General features: G+C 54.1%; 1 protein-coding gene across 3 annotated transcripts in view; it reads left to right on the forward strand.

The window, feature by feature from the left end:
- The window catches only part of DUSP8 (dual specificity phosphatase 8), a 46,151-nt gene extending 28,638 nt beyond the window's left edge, over window positions 1-17,513 (forward strand). The window contains exons 1-5 of one of the 3 annotated variants that reach the window (XM_015631598.1): window positions 757-964; window positions 8,658-8,824; window positions 9,955-10,114; window positions 10,302-10,425; window positions 10,801-17,513. In XM_015631598.1, the coding sequence (XP_015487084.1) occupies window positions 772-964; window positions 8,658-8,824; window positions 9,955-10,114; window positions 10,302-10,425; window positions 10,801-11,899 (1,743 nt within the window). In that variant the 5' untranslated portion in view covers window positions 757-771 and the 3' untranslated portion in view covers window positions 11,900-17,513. The other 2 variants (XM_015631599.3, XM_015631597.2) reach the window with 2 other exon arrangements.
- The last annotated feature ends 1,421 nt before the right edge of the window (window positions 17,514-18,934 follow it).

The raw sequence follows: 18,934 nt of genomic DNA on the forward strand, positions 1-18,934 counted from the left end.
CCCCCCCGTTTCTCCCCCGCTTACTATAATCCTGAATGATTTTCTGGAGGCCTGGGCTCAGACCAATAAACTCGTAAGGAGCTGTGTGGAGATGTATTAAGGAGTCCTGCGGGTGGGAAGAGGAGAACAAGTAATTTTCTCCCCCAGAACAAATGCAAAGAAGAAAATACATCACTCCCCACCTGCTTCAGAAGCCATTAGAGATGGATAGACCCCCTGTGAGACCAGGAAAGGCCATTCCTACATGTCCCCTCTTGCTGGAGTTTTGCACGGGGGAAGGCTTTGGCAGAGGGTACATGTCCAGACCACGGTCCTGCTTGGCTGGGACCAGGCAGAGAACTCCGTCTGATGTGGCCACGCACAGGTGTGAGCGGCCCAGTGCCAGCAGCCTCTTTTCTTGTCAGCTGTTGGGACCCATTCATCTCCAGCTGTTTGGGACCATTCCAGGATGAGCATCCTCCTGGGTGATGTTCTCAGTGGAGATACTAAGATGAGTTGGTCATTAGGGACCTGCTGTCTTGTCTCCAGCTCTGCCCTGCAGCACAGAATTCAGGAAAAGTTATTTAATCTTTTGTGGCTCAGTTTCCCTCTTGGGAACTGATGCAGGTTGGTCCTGCCAGAAGCCGCTGTGGAGAGGGGGTGCAGCCGTGAGGTGCCTTCACGGTACGAGGAGCAGCAGGGAGCCGGGATGGAGGGTGGTGCTGCATCCCCCCTACGTTGTGGGGGTTTGATCGCACGCCGCCCTGTCAGCTGCTAAAATGAGGTGTGGGCATGAGCTTCCTCCCACCACGTTCCTGTCCCCATAACTGCGCGGGGCCAGAGCCGGCGTGGTGCAGCGATCCATCTCCCGCCGCGGCCGCTCGCTGCGGGGGGCTTGGGGCAGGCGAGAAAATCGCGGTTGCGCCTTTAAGCAGGGAGCGAAGCATATGTCAGCCCGGCGTTGTGCTGCGTGTCTGTGTGCTGAGTAAGGAATGCGGCCGCATGCCTGACCCGTTAGCTATGAGCGCGGTACGGGCGCGCAGCGAGCGCGGCGGCGGATGGGGCGGCTGCTCCCGGGCTGAGCTCACTCGGGCTGGAGCGGGCGGCCAAGAGCGGGGCGGCCGCGGAAAGGGGGCTGCGCCGAGCCCCCCTACCCCGCTCGGCTTTTTCATACTGGTTTTTATTTTTTCAGCCTGAAGGCTGGAGCCGGCGGGAGGCTGGCGTTGCTCTGCCGCAGGGGCGCTTTTTTGGTTTTTTTAGTATTCTGTTTGCCCGCCAGCTGTTGTTTGGCGACGGTGAGAGGTGCCCCCGCGAGCCGCAGCCCAGCTGCCTGGATGCCCGTGGATGTAATGATTGCTCCCTCCGAGGACCAGTTCTGGACAGACATGCGCGAGGGTCAGATGAAGCTGAAAATAAGGGTGCGGAGGATGAAGGAGAGCAGGGACAAGAGAGGTTTGTCAGCCGGCCCGGCGTCTTTCCTCGCGATGGGGACGGAGCGGGAAGAGGGGGCCGCGCCGCCGGAGCCCTGCTTTGCCCGGGGGCCGGAGATCGCCTTTGCCGAGTGGCCGGCGGGGAGCGGAGCGCGGTGCTGGCGATACAAAGAGCGCAGGCAGCTGGCGAGCGGGGAGCGTGCGGAGGGGAGCGCAGCGGAGCGATGGCCGGTCCCCAGCTAGGGACGATGTGCGCAGCGCTGGCGGAGGCGGCCGGGCTGGGACAGGAGCTGCACGGAGAGGGCAGCTCCTTCAGGCAGGTGAGCAGCTGCCTTCAGCGAGTAGAGGCTTCTGCAGCGGCCCCGGCGCTAGGCAGCCCTCCCAGCCGGTATGGGGTCCGGCGAGACTGTCTGGCCGCAGGGACCGCTCCGCGTTCCCCTGAACCCTTCGCCGTTCAGGCAAGCTTGGCGAGGGCGCGGACGGAGCGGAGAAGGGAAGGAGGAAAGCTGCGGGAGCCAGGAGGATCTGCCGCCAGCATCTCTGTGCCCTCGGGCGCCGGGTTGCGGGGGCGGAGGGGCACCGGGTAGAGGGGAGTGCGCGGGGCTAGGACAGGCGGGGACGGCGAGGAGAACAAGGGGCCATCGGCTCAGAGCGCTGCCTTGCTTCCCGAACCCAGGCAGCTGCCCGCCGGAGCCATTTCGCTTCACCAGCGCTGCCCTGCCTGCTCATCTTGGGTGGTTTCTTTCAGAAAGGGGTTTTGCAGTGTTTCCACCCCTCCAGTGTCAGGACGAAGGGCAGGCGGAGGAAGGGGATATTAACTGGAGCAGCTTAAAAATATGTCGAGCCTGGGATGACCTAGATTACCGAAGGGTTGAATCAAGCAACTTCCCCTCCATCACCACTTAAAATGGGAGGCTGCTAAAAGTGCTTGACAGGTTTTTGTGGCATGAAGTACATAACCCAGTGATGGTGTCATTAGTAATAAGTCACTCCTGGAAATGACACGTTTTTCTTTACTTAGAACGAGTAAGCCTGGTCCAAAGCAGGCACAGTCACCAGAGGAAAATCAAGCTCAACAGCTTGAGGAGTGTGTCCATGGTTGTGTAGGCGGAGGGCTTCCTTTCTGCTGCTTTTCCTTTTTTAAAAGATGTTTTCCGTTTCTTTGGGAGAATGGGAGCAGGGTGTGGGACCAGCCTGCAAGGCATGGAGGCATGCACAGGTTGGGAGGCAGCAGGGCACTGTAGCAGCAGATGGACAGAGGCTGTTTGGGGTGACCATTGGGGAAACAGGGAATGCACATGAATCCATAATAGGGCTGATTCATCGTCTTTCTCATCCCCACTGCCTGGAAGAAAAAAAAACTACAACAGTGGGGTGATGAAATTTTGTACCAAATGAGGGGATGGTGAAACCTGGGCAGGGGAGTGGGGGAGTGGAAAAAGAGACTGGTTGAAAACTGGACATCTCTCTCTCCAATGCACTGAGATGGAGGGACATAAAATAGCATCAGCCAGGAGAGGGCAAGCTGGGCAGGCTGCAGAGCACCAGGATTTCACCAGGCTTGTGGAAAGGATGCACAAGCAAATGGGCTGTGTCCACATCAGGCATTGCTGGGAGGGATGGGCAAAATCAAAGGAGACTATCCGGGGAGACAGTGAGGATGGAGGCAGGGGGAAAATTTAGACACATCCCAGGCAGCAGGAAATGCTGACAAAGCCCCGGAGCTCCCTGGAGCACAGTGAGTAAGGGTGGCAGTAAGCTGTGTTTCATCATGCCGCCCAGCTTAGCTGCCGGCTCCAACAAGCTCCCTCCCACCCAGCACCAGAGTCAGGGAGATGGCGTTTTGCAAAGAGGGATTTTCCCAGCGGCTCTGGGGGTTGATGTGCAGTTTGCCAGGCCCCTCCATTTTCTGTCCTTCAATTCAACCTCTGGCAGAGATGCTTGACCGAGCACTCAGGCTCATTGTCATAAGAAGGCTGAGCATGATGCAGGTGAGGGCTGGGGTTTTGCAGGTCCCTCCAGCTCTTGTCTTCTGCTGTACCTCAGTTCAGCAAGGTGCTTTAACACTTGGGGATGGATGGGTCAGAGTTCTGGGAGCAGCATGTCCCCCAGTGGCTAGACTGATGAAGAGGGGATATCCAGGCACCATCCTGGCCACCAAGACAACACAGCAGCGAGGGAGCCATGCCGGCGTGGCGGCTGCTCCAACAGCAAGCCGAGGCGCGTGCTCGCTTGCATGCCCCGCTGCTCCTTGCCACGTGCCGCCCTGGCAGCAGCTCTCAGCCACCACAGGCATTTTAATGAGAGCCGGGCAGAGCCTGGCCTCTCTCAGCCCCCTCAGCTGCCAGGAGCTTTAGCGGGGCAGAGGGTCTCCAGCACAAGCACAGGCGCAAAATTCATTGGTGGGGCCGCGGGCTGCCGCAAAACCTCTGGCAGCTGCTCAGGGAGCCGGTCTCTGAACAGCTCCGGCTGCTGCTCTCTAACTCTCATTATTGCAGCGATGAGGGTGGGCTGTAAAACACATCTTTAATACCCCTGTAGGTCTCCTTCTAGCTCCCGGTGTGAGAGCTGGAGAATGAGGAGTGAGGTGTAGCAGCTGCTGGCCCAAGGAGCATTTCCAGCTCTGGATCCCCTCCTCCTTGCTGCCTCAGACTGATGGCACAGCTGAGTGACATGTCACCTCTTCCCTCTTTCTTGGTGGGGACCTTTGAGCCTGCAGTGCACAGGGTAGCCACTGAATAGGACATGCTGCTCAGTGTGTCTCTGGGGGAACTTCTGTGAGACTCACGGGGCTGGGGGTGTCCAAGAGGCATGTGGCTCTCTTTTGAAGAGCAGTTTTGGGGTGAGGCGGGTGCCCTGGGCAGTGCTTTCACAGCTTCTTGCAGGCAGCGGGGCACAGCATCAAGGTCAGAGCTGCTGGGTATTTTCAGAGGCCTCTCAAGGAGGTGGTGAGTCCGTGGGGCTGGAGATGAATGCCAGAGCTCAGCCGTCAGAGCAAGGTGTGAGAGGCTTTTCAAGCCGCAGCTCCACTTTACACCTCCAGCCTAGAAGGATGGTCTCAGTGCAGGGAGGGACACAGGGAAAAACAGGGAGCTGGGATATCCATGCCTCGTGTGTCCCACACCTTCCTTTTATCCTCAGCAGTATCTCTGTTGACATCTCATGCAGCTTAATGGATTGTCAATCCCTAAAGCTGAGGCTTACCACCAGAAGGAAAATAATGCCACACCACATCCCTGCCCCTAGCCAGGACTTTGTCACTTTCTATGTCACCTTTTCTGCACCACCACTGCTGCCCAGCCTTGGCAGAGAAGGGCACAGAGCAACTCACAGGTGACAGATTTTGCCTGTGGTGTTGTCAGTGACCCTAGGATGTCCCCAGAGACCACCTGAAGGTGACAGACAGGGCAGTGGAGGGCTCCCCAGATGTGTCAGGGTCTCAGCTCAGCAGTGCAACATCTCTGTCCTTACATCTTGTAATGTCCTTCCATGTCTGTGTTTTTGTTCATTTTGGTTACCGCTGTCTCAGGGCGGACACTGGTGCAGGGCCTGGCAGAGGGGCTCCTCACTGTGCAGTTTGCTGTTGGAGGGGAGGAGTCACACAGCTCCCAACAGCTGCAGCAGTGCAGGTACCACAGGAGCCTGTTCAAAGATGCTGCTGGCATCTTCACCCTGGCCTGATGGACAGGCTTGGTCAGGATGTTTGCCTTCCCTCTACAGCATCTGTTTGCACAATAAATCCAGTTTCACTGGGAGGTTATCATAGATGTTCTGCTGGAAAATGCACAGAGGGGAGGGCCTGGAAAAGATGGGGATAGGGGAGAAGTTGTGGTGTTTTCCCCTCTCCTCTGTTTGACAGAAGAGCCATGTAGAGCAGGGCTGAGGGCTGGGAATCTGCAGGACACGACAGGAGGTGGAAGGGTGATAAGAACCCTGTGAGTGAAAGCTGGTGTGGGGCAGATACAATGACTCCAATGTTGCACTCTTCTGTCACTAAGTTGCTGCAACACCCTGTGCCTCAGTGTGATTTTCGCTTCCTAGGCCTCCTAGAACCTGCCTGATGATGGTTCTTGGCTCCTCTTTCCTCCATTTTCAGCAGCAGCAGTGAAAGCATCCCCACTTTTGTTCTGGTTCCCTTCCCTTACAGTTTCCACTTTTCTTCACGGGCATCATCTCTGCCTTAGGTAATTGCAGTAGGTCGGCAGACACTCTTTTTTCCAGAGGATGGTTTTGAGAGCCCTCCATGGTGTAGCCATGAGCAGCTCATTGGGCTGTGCCACACAAGGACCAGCTCCTCCCCAGCAAGCCCTCACCAGGGTAGGGGAGCATCCAGAAGAAACCAGAGAACCCCAAACACCCACTCCATGACAGATACAAATCCTTCCTGAGCTTAATTCCACACATGCCCTGTGTGCTCCTGGCAGCAGCATTGTGAATAAAAGAGGAAAGGCTAGAGCTGGTGCTACCCTGGCTCCTCACCTCATTGAACTCTGCTGCTTTCTCCCAGCAAAATCTGGGATCCACAGCCTGGGGCATAGAGGGGAGGAAAGTCCAGGTATCAGTTGGAGCTCAGCCAGGGACATTCACTGCCTTTAGGATTGTTTGAAGAGCTGCTTTGCTTTCTAAAAATGAAAGGCATGCTGGAGCAGCCGCTGCAGGGTGGGGTGAGCGTTGCTTCCATGTTGGGATGGTGTCAAGTACCCGGCCCCATCTCTAGGGTTTCCCCCAAGCCCAGGCTGCCCTCAGCAGCTGCAAGTAAGGGGGAGATGAGGACAGGTGGGCTGGGAGCATGCCTGAACTCCCGGACACAGGGTTGAGGCTTTGGTTGGGACAAGTGAGATGCATCATTTCAGGTGCTATGGGCATCATTTCAGGTGCCAGCATCCTCCAGTTGTGGCAGCCTGCCCAGGTAGGCACTGCAGCTAAGGGCGCTGCTGCCACTCTACAAACATCTCTTCCTGCTTCACAGCTCCCTCAGCTCCTGCCTGGACTTCCCCAGCAGGGCTGACAGGGGATCTGCTGCCAGCTGAGTGTGGTGGGGGCGGGCAATGGGGAGAGAGCAGCATGCCCTGACCTGCTTCAACTATGAGATCACCTTGAAGAGTCATACAAACCTATCCACTGCCCTGGGAAGCTCCTGATGGATGTGAGTGCGTGCAAGAGGCTGGGCACCTATGGACCAGAACAGGCACTGATCCCTGGGGCTGCATTTGTGTGCACCCTGCTCCCCAAAACTGTGCCATGCTCCTTCAGAAAAATCCCCATGTTGTTTCACACAAGCCCAGGGTCAGATCTGTGCCCCACTTAAACTCAAGTGCTGCCGGCTTCTCTAGGGGCAACTGAAGGAAGCACTTTGCACGGGGTATCTGCCCCAGCATCACCCAGGCACAGGGGCAAAGCAAGGAGGTCACATGTGTCCATGCAGAGTTCTGGCTAGTGATGGACAGTCCTTGGCAATGGGGACACAGTGCAGGAATGAGCAGTAACCAGAGCTATGCTGCACCTGTGCTGGGCCTCCTGCTTTTGCTCTGATTTAATGTCCCAGTTGAGAGGTGATGTCATTTTGGAGGGAGCTAGACAAAAGGAAGTGCTGGAAAAGATAAGGTGCTTTAACTCTACCCCTCCTGTCTTGACTGGGTTTTGAAGCTTGGAGATGTGTTAGCTGCCAGACAGGAAAACATGAGAGAGGAGTGGGAAGAGGTTTGTTGAAGGACACCTTCCCCTTAGGCCAGTGGGAGCTGACACCAGGAGGTGCTGAGACAGAGTGAGATGGAGGACCTTGGATCTTGCCAGGTTGTGTGAACATGATTTTTTGTGCACTGCTTTGGTTTCTCCATCACCTTCATCTTCATCTCACAAACATGTCAGGTGGGTAGTCTGCAGCACCAGTCATGCCTCTCTAGAGCGTGGGTGCCACACCAGCAGCCAGAAAGGTGTTCCAGAGGATAAGCAAAAATGTTGCCAAAATGCTGGAGAAGGTAAATTGAGAATATGCCAAGGCTGCCCTGCTTCCAAAGGGGAGAGGGACTGGCTTGTTAAAAGGTCTTGTTGAGCTGTGGAGATGGGTCAGGGATTCTTATGGTGCTCAGGCTTTCAAAAGGATCTCATGGGAGCATCCTGGTCCCTTTGACAGTCAAAGGCAGTCAAGCCCCCAAGTCCTCTCTGCCCTTTGGGTGTTGTCAAGCTGCATCTGCTCGTTCGCATGGCTGGGAAAACCTCAAGGGAGACTTGAGGCAGATGACTCAAGCTCCTCTTCATTGCGTGAAGCTGCCACCCAGATGTCCTCAGCTGGAGGGGAGTGAAATTAGGCCACTGCTAGCCAGACCTGGCTCTACCCTGGAGTATGGGATGAGCAAGTGAGAGCAAATCAGGATCACCAGTGGTCTTATGCAACTATGCAGGACATGCAACTGCACTGGGGCTTTTCTAGCTCCCCTTGATTTCAGCCCTGCTCAAGCTTTCAGGACTGGCTCTTAGATTTTGGCCATGCCAGACACTGTGATGATAGCTCTGGCCATCACATGCCAGCTACTGCAACCTCAGCTGGAGGTTTTCTTTCAACACTGGTCTTCAGGGTTCTCAAACTGAGTGTGACTGCTCAGCAGCTTGGTGCAGTAAACTGGACACTGCTTGCTGTCACATTCAGCAAGGTCAGAGCATGAAAAACAGCAGTGGCCTGCAAGTACCACTATGCCACCCTGGTGTGGCAGAAATCATGGGCTTGGCAGGGCTGGGCACAGGGGCCCTCTCTCAGAAACCACGATGTGTAAGTGTAACCAATGCAGCAAGGTTCAGGCTAACCTCCCAGACCCAGGAGCTTTGCATCTCAGTGGGCTTGCTTGTCGTCATCCTGCCCTGATGGATTTTGCTATCAGAAGGTGACCTTGTCCTCAGAATAGTAGGGGGCCAAGAAAAGGACTGTCTCTTCCTGTTATTTGTCTGAATGAAGTTGAGAAGAGCCAACTTCATTGGAGAGGGTATGGGATGCCTCACATGTGCATCAATATCCAGCTGCAACAGGGAAAAATCAGAGCTGGTTCTCCATTCCTTTCTCTCCATGTGTGTGTCACAGCCATTACAATGTGTGTGAACTGGTTAGTGGTGGCTGGTGCCTTGTTGCTTCTGGAGGCTCTGTTCTCAGGGCTGCAGGGTTATCGCCACTTTGTCCCCAGCCGGGGCCTCGGGCTGCCAGGTACTGATGATCTCAGCCTTGCTGCTCCATGCTCAATGTCCCCATTTTCTCCACAGGAGGCTTTGCCACCTTCTCATCCTGCTTCCCAGGGCTCTGCGAGGGGAAGCCAGCTGCCATCCTGCCGATGAGCATCTCCCAGCCATGCTTGCCTGTGGCCAATGTTGGCCCCACGCGCATCCTGCCACATCTCTACCTGGGCTCCCAGAAGGATGTCCTGAACAAGGTACAGCCCTGTTAAGGGGACACGTCTTTCCTGTCCCATTGAGGACCCCAGTCATGCAGAGGGATGAAGGTATTAAGGATTCCCCTCCTTCCCAGTGGGAAGGCCACACAGTGCCCTTTGAAAGGTGCCAGCAAGGCTATGCTGTGATGCCACACCAAGGAAGGAATTTTGTTTAAAGGAAAAGTAATAATGAGAAGAAATAAAGAGGAATTGCAGTTAAAGTGCTGCCAAGCATCTGCCTTCTGCAGCTGTGAGGGAGCCAGCCAGGCATCCTCATCCATGGCAGTCAAGGAGAGAGAGGGCCCATGACACCAGACTGGAGTCAGAGACAGAAAGGAGGGAGAGAGAAATTATGTATAGGGAGTAGAAGGAAATGAAAGAAAAAAATTACAAGAATGTAAGCCTGGGAGCTGGACTGGCTCCATCAAGCCTGCTGGAAGGGTAGGAACCAGCCACTGGAGAGCCACAGTGTAAATCCTGGGGCCAAAATTCTGAGGAGCCAATGCCAGACAGAGAAATTGATGGTTTCCTTCCCTCCCCACCTCCTTGGAGGGTTTGGTTCATGTTTTGGAACTGTGTTTTCTGCCATCACCACAATGTGGCCACGTGCTGGAGAAAAGAAGCATTTCCCACACAAGGCCCCCCACCCTTGACCTCACACTGTTGCCTATGGATAGAGGATCCTTCTGGCCACAGAGGTTAATGTAGGGTGCTACCAGTGACTCAATCCACTCTGGTGGTGAGATGTCTCCCTTCTCCCTCAGCTGATACTTTCACAGCTTTCAGAGTTTTTGCTAATTTTCCTTCTTGTACTGTCCTATTCCTGTCATACTGGGGTTGTTGGGTTTTCCCCTCCAGAACCCCTTTCCAGGTGTCTTTGGCCTTGCTCACCCCTTACTTGGACCAAAATAAAGATCTGATGAGGCTGAAACCTGTGTTATCTAAATTGACACAACCTTTTCAACTGGTTTCTGCTGTATTATTATCAACTGGGCCAGGGCAGCACTAAGAGACCCACAGGAGAAAATGCTGGGATTGGAAAAGGCAGGGAGTGTGCATGGCAAGACAGACCTTCAGTATGTGGTGCAGGCAGAACTCAGCTGATCATTCGATGGCTTCTTTTCCACCAGGACCTGATGACACAGAACGGGATAAGCTATGTTCTAAATGCCAGCAACTCCTGTCCCAAACCAGACTTCATCTGCGATAGTCACTTCATGCGCATTCCTGTCAATGACAACTACTGTGAGAAGCTGCTTCCCTGGCTGGACAAGTCCATTGAATTCATTGGTGAGCTTTTCATATAGTTGCAGACCCTCCAATTCTCAGCCTTCACAACCTGAACCCTCGTGTCCTCCCTGGTTTTGCTCCCAGCAACTGTTGTCCTCTCACACAAAGGGGCTGAGGGTTGGGGAGGGAGGCTAGAACCATTTTGCTCACCATTGTTGTTCTCTCTGTTCCCTCTGCCATGCTCCAGACAAAGCTAAGGTGTCCAGCTGCCAGGTGATTGTGCACTGCTTGGCTGGGATCTCCCGGTCAGCCACCATTGCCATCGCCTACATCATGAAGACTATGGGTATGTCATCAGATGATGCTTACAGGTGAGTTTTCCTCTGAGGGTAGCAGGAGGGTTATGCCAGTATGCTTCACTGCAGGGAAGGAAGGAGAAGGAGAGGGTTAGGGCTCCTCAAAGCTCTGTCTTGCTTTTGCTGGGTCCCAGTTAAACCAAACCAAACCTCCCCTCATAAAATGCATGCAACAAGGAATGGTTGGGAGTAGTAAAAGGGAGTGGGGAGGCAGTCCCACCTCTTAATTCTGGGGCATCCCAAGGCCCCATGGTTCCCCAAGATCCTTTTCTTTGGACGGTCTTGTCAGAAGATTCTCGATGATGCCTCTTCTCCCTAAAGAGGCTGAGAGACTAGGGGTGGCCCACTGAAGGAACAAGCACCAACGGGGCTGTCTGTGCCTCTCGGCAGGTTTGTTAAGGACCGTCGCCCATCCATCTCGCCCAACTTCAACTTCCTGGGCCAGCTCCTGGAGTACGAGAGGAGCCTGAAGCTCCTCAAGGCCCTAAAGTCAAAAGGTGACTGGGGCGAGGGGGACGCCCAGCAGGACCCAGCAGAGGTGGCTGAGAGCGGCCGGCATCCCCTGACACCTACCTCAGAGAAGGCCGAGGATGTGCCGAGGAGCACCGGCTCGGCATCCCCCACCAGTGACCCCGAGCGGCCGGCCGGGACCCCAAAGGTCCTGTCACCCACCACCCTGCAGCAGGGGCTCAACGGCTTGCACCTCTCCTCCGAGCGCATCCAGGACACCAACCGCCTGAAACGCTCCTTCTCCCTGGACATCAAGTCTGCCTACTCCCCTGGCCTGCGGCAGGACCCCCCTGGGCCCCCTGGACCTGGGGAAGCCCCTAAACTCTGCAAGCTGGACAGCCCCTCGGGCTCGGGCAGCCTCAGCCCCTTCTCCCCAGGGGCGGACAGCCCTGACCGGCCCACGGGGCCCGAGCTCCTGCTGGAGGCCAAGGTGAGGCAGCGGCGGAAGCACCGGCACGCCGCCGGCTCGCCGGCCCACGGGCTCAGCCTCAATGTCGGCGGGACCTGCGCCACACGCAAGAGCCCCGGCGCCGAGGACGGGCTGCCGCCGCGGCTCAGCCAGCCGCCCGCCTCGGCCGGCGCCACCACCGCCACCGCTGCCTGGAGCGGGGTGCACCTGGAGTCCCCCAGCAGCGCCCCGGGCGAGGCCGGCTGGTACTTCGGCAAGGACTCCGGCAGCGGCGGCGGCGGCAGCGGCGGGGGCCTGTTTCCCAGCGCCGGCCCGTACCCGCCGCCGTTCGGCTGCGGCGCGGTGGCGGCTGGCTGTGAGATCAGACTGAGGGACAAGGCGCGGGCCGAGCCACGGGACGGGCGGCACAGCTGGCATGAGGAGGCCGGCGCCGAGAAGCAATTCAAGCGGAGGAGCTGCCAGATGGAATTCGAGGAGACCATGTCCGAGGGCAGGGCTCGGGAAGAGCTGGGCAAAATCAGCAAACAGTCCAGCTTTTCGGGCAGCATGGAGATCATCGAGGTGTCCTGACACTCACCCGGGGCGCCTGGAGACCTGGGACGGGGCTGGGGCGGGGGGATATTTAAGCTGGGGGGAGCGGGAAGGGGGGCGGTGGGGTCGGGGGTGTATTTATACTTGCGCGTGCATTTTCGGGAGCGCAAGCGCTGAAACCGAAGCGAAGGTGGACGAGTCTTTCCAGAGTCAGGAAACATAGTGGTGGATGCTTAGTGTCCCTCCTGCGCTCACCGTGGTCCTTTCCCACCCATGTCCAGGGCGCCCCAGCCCTCAAAGACCCACACTCAAAATTTGGGCCTAAAACTCAAGTGGGAAGAGGCAGGGGTTGCAAGTTTGGCTGTGGTGATGGGGCACAGCACCTGGAAGGGGGACCGCAGCTGCCCCTTCCCTGCATCCTGGTGCACTAAGCATGCTCCCCTGTGTTTCTCTGGCTAAGTATCCTAAAAATGCTGCACTGGAGCAGCCCTATACATATATAAATATATATTATATATAATATAAAGAAAAAAACCCGAAAACACACACACAGAAGAAAAGGTAAATGGTTTTACTGCAATTTTTATTGAGACGTAAATAATATTTCAAATTTTTTTGTTTTGTTTTTAATTTATTGAAGCTGTTCATTCTGGCAATGATTTGCAGACAATGTGGGGCGGTACTTTCAGCTCTATTTTTACTGTGTATGGTATTTAAATCTGAAATACGAGTTTCTAAGCAATATCTGAGGCCTGTGGCTCCTTCTATAGTTAATGTCCACAACATAGATTTCCCCCCCTTCTCTCTGGGCATACCAACAAGGGGACAGGAGACTCTTCTGGGCACTTTTTCTAGAAATTACCAAGTAAATGAGCAAACCATAAAACCTTCTTATGACACAAACTGAGCCAGAAAACTCTTCTGGAAGCTGCTGCCTCTTCTTCCCACCTTGGTCTGTGTTTCTCCTCATCTCCATCCCAGCCATAACCACCATCCCAGCCATCATCCCATCCTAGGCACTGTCCCCATCCTGGCCATCACTCAATCCCAGCCATACCCCTTCTCCTCCCCTCCCCTCCTTTTAGCTGCCCATCCATGCTGGAGACGGAAAGGTGGGAGTCACCTGAAGTGGATGGAAGGCTGCAGGATGGCACCTGCAGCTGCATGGGGAAGCATCAGAAGCTGCCACAGCAGAGGGAGGAATGGGAGGCTGGTGGTAGTTGGGATTTCTTGTTGGCAGGTGTCTTGCCTGCCTGCCCCAGCCCTTCAGCTCCCCCTCACCTCAGCTACCTTGCTTGGGAAGTATGGGCACCACTTTCCCTTTGGGGGCGGCGGTTCTTCTGGCTTCCCACATCCTTTGTTTCACATCTGAGAAACCCATAGGGAGCGTGTGTGGGTGCCGGGACTCCCCCGGTCCTGTTGCCCTCCAGGCTGGCTCCCTTCCATCCAGCGGATGATAAGCTGTCCAGACATGAAGCTCTGCAAGCACATGGAGGGGCACAAGTGACTTATTTTCAGATATGGTTGGCTGCTTCCTTCCATCTGGTGGGAAGCCAAGCTCTTGCCCCTAAACCCCAATGTCAGGATTGCTGAGAAGCTGCTTTCTGAAGCTGGAGGCACTGAGCTGCCTCCACCACAAAGCACATCTCTCTCTGCAGCTGTCTTTGCTTTCTCCCTTGTCTCGCACTAGTTTGCAAAGCTGATACCTCAGGGGTCTGTGTTCGTGCATGTCTGTGTCCTGTGTCATCCTTGGAGTGTTGTTTTTTTTTCTTTACTGGGTCCACATGGTTTCTCTCCCTTTCCCTTGTTCCTCCTCTTGTCACTCGTTTCTATCTTTAAATCAAACTACCCGTGACAAAACCAAATTATCTCAGGTTTAAAACTGAACATAAAGCAGAGGCGTGAGGAGCTGCAATCACACAAGGAGGGGCTGCTCGCTTCAGCTCATTGCTTCCTCAACCACCTCTGTGTTCGCAGTTGAGGCAAGTCTCCCTGGAGAGTCCTTGTTCTCTTTGGGCTTTAGTTTTTCTGGTTTTCCATGGAGCTATTTGGTGAGATGCTGAGGACCCCCACATGCTCCTGACTGGTTTCCCACGGTGTGGCAGGGAGGGATGGGGGTGGCTGGAGAGCCAGGGACCACCTGCTCCTCTCCCCATATCACTTTTGGTGAGAGTGAGAAATCTCCTAGTCAATCCTCAAAAGCCTACCACCACCCATCATTGCCTCCAGCAACCACCTCAAACCTGCTCAGTGTTGCCAATCTGAACATTGCTCCCTCCTCATCATGAAGCAGTGATGACACTCTTATAATCTGCCTTTCTAGACTCCAGAAGGCAATTATATCCATCCCATGAGCCAGGCAGCTATTTCAGGAGCTCCATTTGCAGCAGGCTGCCCTAAGTAGGCATCAGTGTCAAGTCCAAGGAGGGAGAAGAAAAAGGGTTTATCCTCCCTCTGGTGCCTCCTCACTGGGCACAGTGTTTGTGTCATCTGCCTTCTGTCCAAGGAGCGTTTCTGGTCCTCCTTCCCCTTCTGCTGCCCTTAGTGGTGGCATCTCTTCCCAAGCATGGCAGTGGTGATTGTCTGCCAATCTCTGCCCCATAGCATTCAGTCACTGCCATCCCACCGTCCTACAGGGTTGGTGCCAGCCCGTACTTACTGAGCTCAGGTCAGGCAAGCTGCTGGCAGGAGCTGGTTAGGTATACCTTTGAGCAATGGAGAGAGGCTTAAATGACTTCCCAAGGGATGTAATGGGAAGGACAACAGGTGGGCACAACCAGGTGGGGAGATGAGACAAAGCACTAGCAAGCTCCCATCTAATCCCTCCTGTTAAGTGACAGTGTGTTGCAAGCACAAAAAAGCAGATGGAGCAAGTCAGAAAGGAGAGGGTGCATGTTGTAAATGAGATCCTGAGTGTCTGCAAAGAGGCAGATATGTGGTTTGCTTTTTGTTATCTACACTCTGCCATAGCCTGGATGCTTCTGAGACATGTTTGAGGTTTTACACACTATGGACTCCTCTCTCCTCTGAAACCAGAACAAAGTATATTTTAAGATTAGTAGATTATAGACATTCATGACCCACCTCTGCAGCCTTATTTTGATGTAGTTTGCATTCACCCCTGTCCTGTAAATTGGGCATGTGCATCAGAAACCCTCATATTTACAATATTTTAAGACTATATCCAGAAAATAAGCCTTGATGGAGCAGCCCTGCCCAAGTGTCTCCTGCCCATCCTGACCCAAAGCCATCAGGGTCACCAAGTGGCTTGTAATTAACTTAATTTTTATTTTTAATCAAACTCTGTCTAATAAACCACTTTGTCCATGAGTCAGAGAGCTGTGAGTTGTCATGAGGATGGATGTGCCAGGTGGTAGTCCTCCACATCATCTGTCAGCCAAGTCTTTTTATGGGTTCTCACAGCCAGCTGACCCATCCCAAAGCCTCACTGGAACTAAAAATCACCTTTCCATGCCAATCTGATGAGGGTGCATTCATTTGTAGGGACCTACTGAAGTGGAAGTGTGAGCAGTGGAGAGGAAAGTTCTCTTCCTTCAAGGGAGGAACCAACAAAGCTGCTGAGTGTCTGATGGGAGTGGTAATGCCTGCACTTTCCACCACATGAAGGACTGAGAAAATCACAGCTCTCCTTCAGACTAGGAATGACATTTTGCTCCTTCCTCTCCTCTGCCTGTCCTAGGGGCTGAGCCTCCCAGCCACCTCCTTCCCAGCTGACCAAAGCTGGCAGGAGGGCAGTGATCAGGTTGGCAACACTGAGCCAGAGGCTTGGGTCAGAGCAGGCTCGTCCCTGGCCTCAGCAGCAGCATCCCCAGCCCCTGCTGCTTTCCCAGCCCTTCTCTTTGTCTGCTTGTTTCTTTGGATGTCCATCCCCGTTACATCTGCCCCTTAGGAGACAATGCCCCTCAGAAACCCCTCCTGCTGTCCCCTTTCCCCTCCCATTCTTAATACTAATGATAATAAGCTATCAGTGTTGTCATTGCAATCTATGAATGATAGATTTGAGTATTTATGATTATTATTATGATTATTATGGTTATGATTCTGTACTTTTTTGCTTCTTACTCTTTGTATGTTGCTCTTTGTTTCTCTGTTGTGAATAAAAGCAAGGCCCCATCTCACCTTCTCTCTGCTCCCCGCAGCCCGGCTGTGGCTGATTTGGCACAGCTCCCGGCTGCCCCAAGCCTCAGGAGGCAAACCTTTGTCCAAGGAGCTGGATGGAGGTGCTTCCTAAGGATATAAAGGCACCCTAACCCGGGGCAGATCCATTCTCTTGACTCCTCCCTTCCCCTCCCTTCCTGCACCTCCTCTCCCCCATACAGGTTCCTGCTCATTTTTGCAAGAGGCGGGAACCCACTGGCACCAACAACAGAGGATTAAATGGCAAAAGCTTAAAGCTTTAAGGAACATTGGCCAGGCATCCAGTTCATGGAATCAGCTCCCTCCAGGTCGTGATCCTCTCACCTTCTTCAGCTGGCTGCAGGCTGCACCTTCACCCACAGGGGCTTCTTGCTCTGGCATCGCAGCTGCTTTGCAAAGCTGCCCTGCTCAGCTGAGCCTGGTTCTGCTGAAGCCAGGGCTGCTGCTTTAGCCACATGCCCTGGGCTTCCTGGGCTTGAGTGTCCTCCTCACACTGACAGTTCCGAGCCCAGGAACAGCACAGCCTGGGGAAGACACATGGACAGTGCTAGAGCAAGCCCAGTGGCAGAGCCACAGGGAGACATGTGAGTGGCCTCCAGTACCTGGAGGGATTTAGATGGGCTGGGAATAGCTCCCAACATGGGGCTTGATATGATGTTTATCAGGCACTGATAAATCGTGGTGTCATGAGCAGAGAGAGGCTGGTGCTGGTTTCTTTCACCCATTGCCTGTGCTCCTTGTACAACCTGGAGGTTTCCAGACATCTATAAGGTGTAGGAGGAGACATTAGGGGAAGGGAAGAGGACCCCCATCTGTGCTGTGGTACGAAACCCCTGTACTGTGCCAGCCCCACCAAGAGTCATTTTAGTTTGCAGGGTTTAACACTGCCCTTCTCCAAGTGGCCCAGGCACAGTTTCTTGTCTCTGTCATGACTTTGCTTTGTCATGGGTTGGGGTCCTTCTCATCATGCTGTGCTGAACACATTTCCAAGGTTGCTCTGAGACCACACTGGAGAGGAGAGAACTCAAGTCTCACCCCTCTCTTGGGGGACCCTGGCAGATCTCTCCTGGGGTCCCAGTCCAGCATCACCCTTCCTACCTCACCTGCCTTTGGAGCAGCTGTGGATAGGGAGGGAGCAGGCAGGTTCCGACCATGCCGGGACTGAGCCTCTTCTCCCTTCCTCATCCCTGTAGGATCAGACCCTTCCTCAGCAAGCACAACACAGAGAGGGGGTCTGTACCCACCCTGGTGTACCTGGGGACTCCCAAGCATGGAAGAGAGGGTCTGGCCACCAGCCCCACCACACTCCCTTGCTCGCTGTCCATTTGGCCAGCGCCGGCGTCGGACCTGGGGAGACACCCTGCCCCTGCCTCGTCTTTATTTATTTATTACCAGAGGCTGTAAACAGCAGTGCTTTTCTACCCTCTACTTTCTTTTCCTTTCTTTTGTATTTTGGAACAATGTGTTGTAATAAATACCCAAATAGGTGTTTTAACAGCTGGTGTCAGCCTTGGTTTTTGAGGGTCAGACCTCAGGATGGGTTTTTTGGGAGTTTGGGGAGGGCAATGGACCTTTGGTTGTAGTGATGGGGCCTAGAGCTGGTGGAGAGCTGGACATAGAGCCAGACCTGAACACAGACAGACCTGGATGTACAGCCAGACCCCTGTCTATGTATAGGGCCCAGCAGCTGAAAACTGCAGCTGAACTAATTCAAAGCAGAGATAAGGCTCACTGCTAAGAGAGTAGTAGCATGAAAATTAATTGGGGTATTCATGAGCACTTAGACTGCAAACCGCCACTCTAGGGGCTTTGAAGCTGTTCAAAGGTGCTAAGCATCCCCTTTCTAATGGAAAGGACTGTCCCAGTCCTCCTCCAGATGGGGACACACACCTGTAGGGAATGGTACAGATCGACAAGCTAAAGAGCACAAAGACATGGAGTGTTTGATTTGAAATATACTGTTTGTTGTTGTCGTTGTATTATTATTATTATTATTATTATTATTATTATTTTGCTTCCCAGCTGTGGTCTGTTCCCACCTTGCTCCTGACATAATAGCAGAGTGTAGTCACACACTTGCTGTGCACTACAACTAAACACTATAAACATTCCCTGCTCACTGGCAAACTGAGCCGTGCTATGCTCAGGGGGCAGCTGGCGGGTGCCAAGCAGCAGCCCCATTTTGGCTGGACTGTGCTCAAGTGGAAGCTGGTGGAGGCATTTCCCTGCAGCAGGTTTTCTTTGGAGGGAGGAGAAGGCATGAGCAAGCTCCCTGCAGTTCTGGCTCCAGAAAGCCTCAGCATTTATTGACATATATGCAAAAGGGACATCCATCCTCACAGCTGCTTTCCACAGGCTGGGCTAAACCCCTGTGTCTTTTATAAATTCATTCCCCTTAGCCAGCTTCAATTTCTGGGTGTTTTGTCAAGTTTCACAAAACTACTGTCATCAGCTGCTGCTGGGGTAGAAACTCAGTGTGAAGCTTTGGCCTCTCCTACGTCTGACACCATTAGCAGCTCCAGAGAGGCTGTTTGCCTTCTCTCTCAACAACTTGTTGCTGTGCATGACATGGGAAGGGACAATTATTTAATAGAGATACATGAACACTGCTCCCATCTCCTTCCCAATTTACCTACCCCGGCTTAGTTTTCCTGAGCTCACTACCGAGGGGAAGGGTAGTGCTGCAGTTGAGTCCCCAGAGTTGACGTCTTGTGTTTCGACTTCCACAGGCACAATTAAATCTCCTCATGTTTCAGAGAGACTGGCAGCAGCATCCAGGTGGGAGGAAACCTAGGTGAAACTGCTCTTAGCTGTGTCTGGGGTTACAAGTATGTGGAGGCTCTGTCCCCTGGCAGAGGCACCCATGGGTGTGTAGCTAGCACAGCTTCCTCCCCCTGCCCTGCTGCTGGGGCTGCC

The sequence above is a fragment of the Parus major genome, chromosome 5, assembly GCF_001522545.3.
Source record: "Parus major isolate Abel chromosome 5, Parus_major1.1, whole genome shotgun sequence".
In the NCBI taxonomy this organism is placed as follows: Eukaryota; Metazoa; Chordata; class Aves; order Passeriformes; family Paridae; genus Parus; species Parus major.